Here is a 1,974-nt window from a genome sequence, read left to right on the forward strand (position 1 = left end):
GAGAGAGAGAGAGAGAGAGAGAGAGAGAGAGAGAGAGAGAGAATGTTTGTTTGTTTGTTTGTCTCTATGTGTCCCTATGATGGACTGGAGACCTGTCCAGGTGTCCACTGCCTCACAGTGACTGCTAGACATGGGCACCAGTGACCCCCGTGACTCAAAAAGGAAGAAGCGAGTAAAGATGGTGGATGTATTTGTAGTTTGTCTGTTACAGGAAATGTTTAACTTTATAAAACCTAAAGGTTTAGATAAAATAAAATGTTTCAACCTCTGTATGTTCTTCCAGAAGAGAAAAACACAGATCATTCAGATGCGCTCTTATTGATTTTAGTGTCTTGTGTGTTTTGTTGCAGAACCATTTGATAGTTCTGTTGCTGCTGGTGTTTGAGGCAACAGTGTATCGTCACCAGACTCACCATTACAGCCAGATCCAGCGGTCCCCCCCACCTGTACCAGCACTTTTCCCTTCTGCAACTAGAGACACTTTAGATGACGGCCTCCTTCCCTGCTTGAAGTATCTGCTCAACTACACCTTTTACAAGTTTGGCCTAGAGGTGGATGATCACTTGAACTTTAAATTTTGTTTTCTGGGCCTGAAAATTACCCCCAAAAAATTAAGTAACTTAAAAAAAAGTGTTCCCTTGTAAAATTTTGGTGGTTAAAAAGACACGTTACTGAATATTCAATTTTTATGCCTTTTATATATTGTCTCTCCATCTGATTTATTTGTTTATTTTTACTTTTTAAGATCTGCTTTCTGATGACGGTGAATGTGATTGGTCAGCGAATGAACTTTTTAGTGATTATCCACGGCTGCTGGTTGGTGGCCATCTTGGTGAGGCGCCGGCGTGCAGCTATTGCTAAGATCTGGCCAAAATACTGTATTTTCCTGTCTATCTTCATGATCTACCAGTATCTGCTGTGTGTGGGCATACCTCCTGCTCTTTGCATTGGTGAGTAACAATTTATGTAACTCATATAATTGTTGTGGAAAAACACGACTTAGTGACACATTTTCATTTGGTGCAGCAGAATTGTCATTTAGGATGCGTCTCATGATCGCACATGGAGAGGAATTTTTTAATATTGAGTTATTATTTTAAAATTTCATCTCAAAGCTTCAAAATATTACGTACCGTGGTTTGTTGAAATGTGTTGATTAGCCACCGGGCCTGGCAACAAGCTAGTTTTGTTTATGAGCGTGCCGGTTTGAAAACTTGATTTGTACTGGTCTGGACAGATGTCCAGGAAATCCTGGGAAAAAAAAAAAAAAGCTTTACAATGATACCAAACATTTTATGAAGGGATTTCCTGATGCTACAGCAGTGGGCAAAGAAAAATGGTAAAAAAAAAAAAATCAAACAACAATTTATAGGGTTTATTGTGAAGACACGCCTGTTATAAGTTCAAGTTCAAGGAGGTTTATTGTCATTTCAGCACATGTGGTACATGAGGAGGAACAAAACTATGTACTCGGGGTCCCAGTTTCATCAAACAATAGTAAAAATATAAAGTGTAAACAGAAACGGTAAATAAGGATCTAATGCTGACCACTAATAATGTAAAACAACATGGAGTAACAACAGCAGCCTGAACATGAGCCCTTGGTGAGCGGATGGGTTAAAGACTTTTATATAAAAACTTTTATATTTTGATTATATGTTACTTTAGTTACTGGGACCACTAGATGGTGTCTTTATGGAGATTTTTTTTATACAAATGTCAAACACTGGTAAAAATCCACATTTTCCCACTTTGTGCTCTGCAGTCTTTTCTCGTTCAGGCTCATTTTGCAGCACAGATCATCTTCTGACGGCGAATCAAACTGCCCTTCCTCTACCGCAGCTCTCCAGCTCTGATGAGGCTGTAGTCCTTGTTTCTTTTAATCTGTGAACTTGTATAAATACATTCTCAGTCTGTCTCAGGCAGATACATTCTGCTGCTTAGAATAATTTCAGCCTTGCGATTTTCTGCTTA

The 1,974-nt window shown here is 38.9% G+C and overlaps 1 protein-coding gene across 1 annotated transcript in view; it reads left to right on the top strand.

Annotated features, from left to right (window-relative positions):
- Positions 1–958, top strand: part of LOC119407668 (piezo-type mechanosensitive ion channel component 1-like) — a 44,668-nt gene extending 43,710 nt beyond the window's left edge. Inside the window, exons 7-8 of the mRNA XM_037674490.1 lie at positions 351–551; positions 746–958. Coding sequence (XP_037530418.1) covers positions 351–551; positions 746–958 — 414 coding nt within the window. The remainder of the gene's footprint in view (positions 1–350; positions 552–745) is intronic.
- The last annotated feature ends 1,016 nt before the right edge of the window (positions 959–1,974 follow it).

This window comes from Nematolebias whitei, chromosome 1, assembly GCF_014905685.2.
Source record: "Nematolebias whitei isolate Nwh7 chromosome 1, NemWhi1, whole genome shotgun sequence".
Classification (NCBI taxonomy): domain Eukaryota; kingdom Metazoa; phylum Chordata; class Actinopteri; order Cyprinodontiformes; family Rivulidae; genus Nematolebias; species Nematolebias whitei.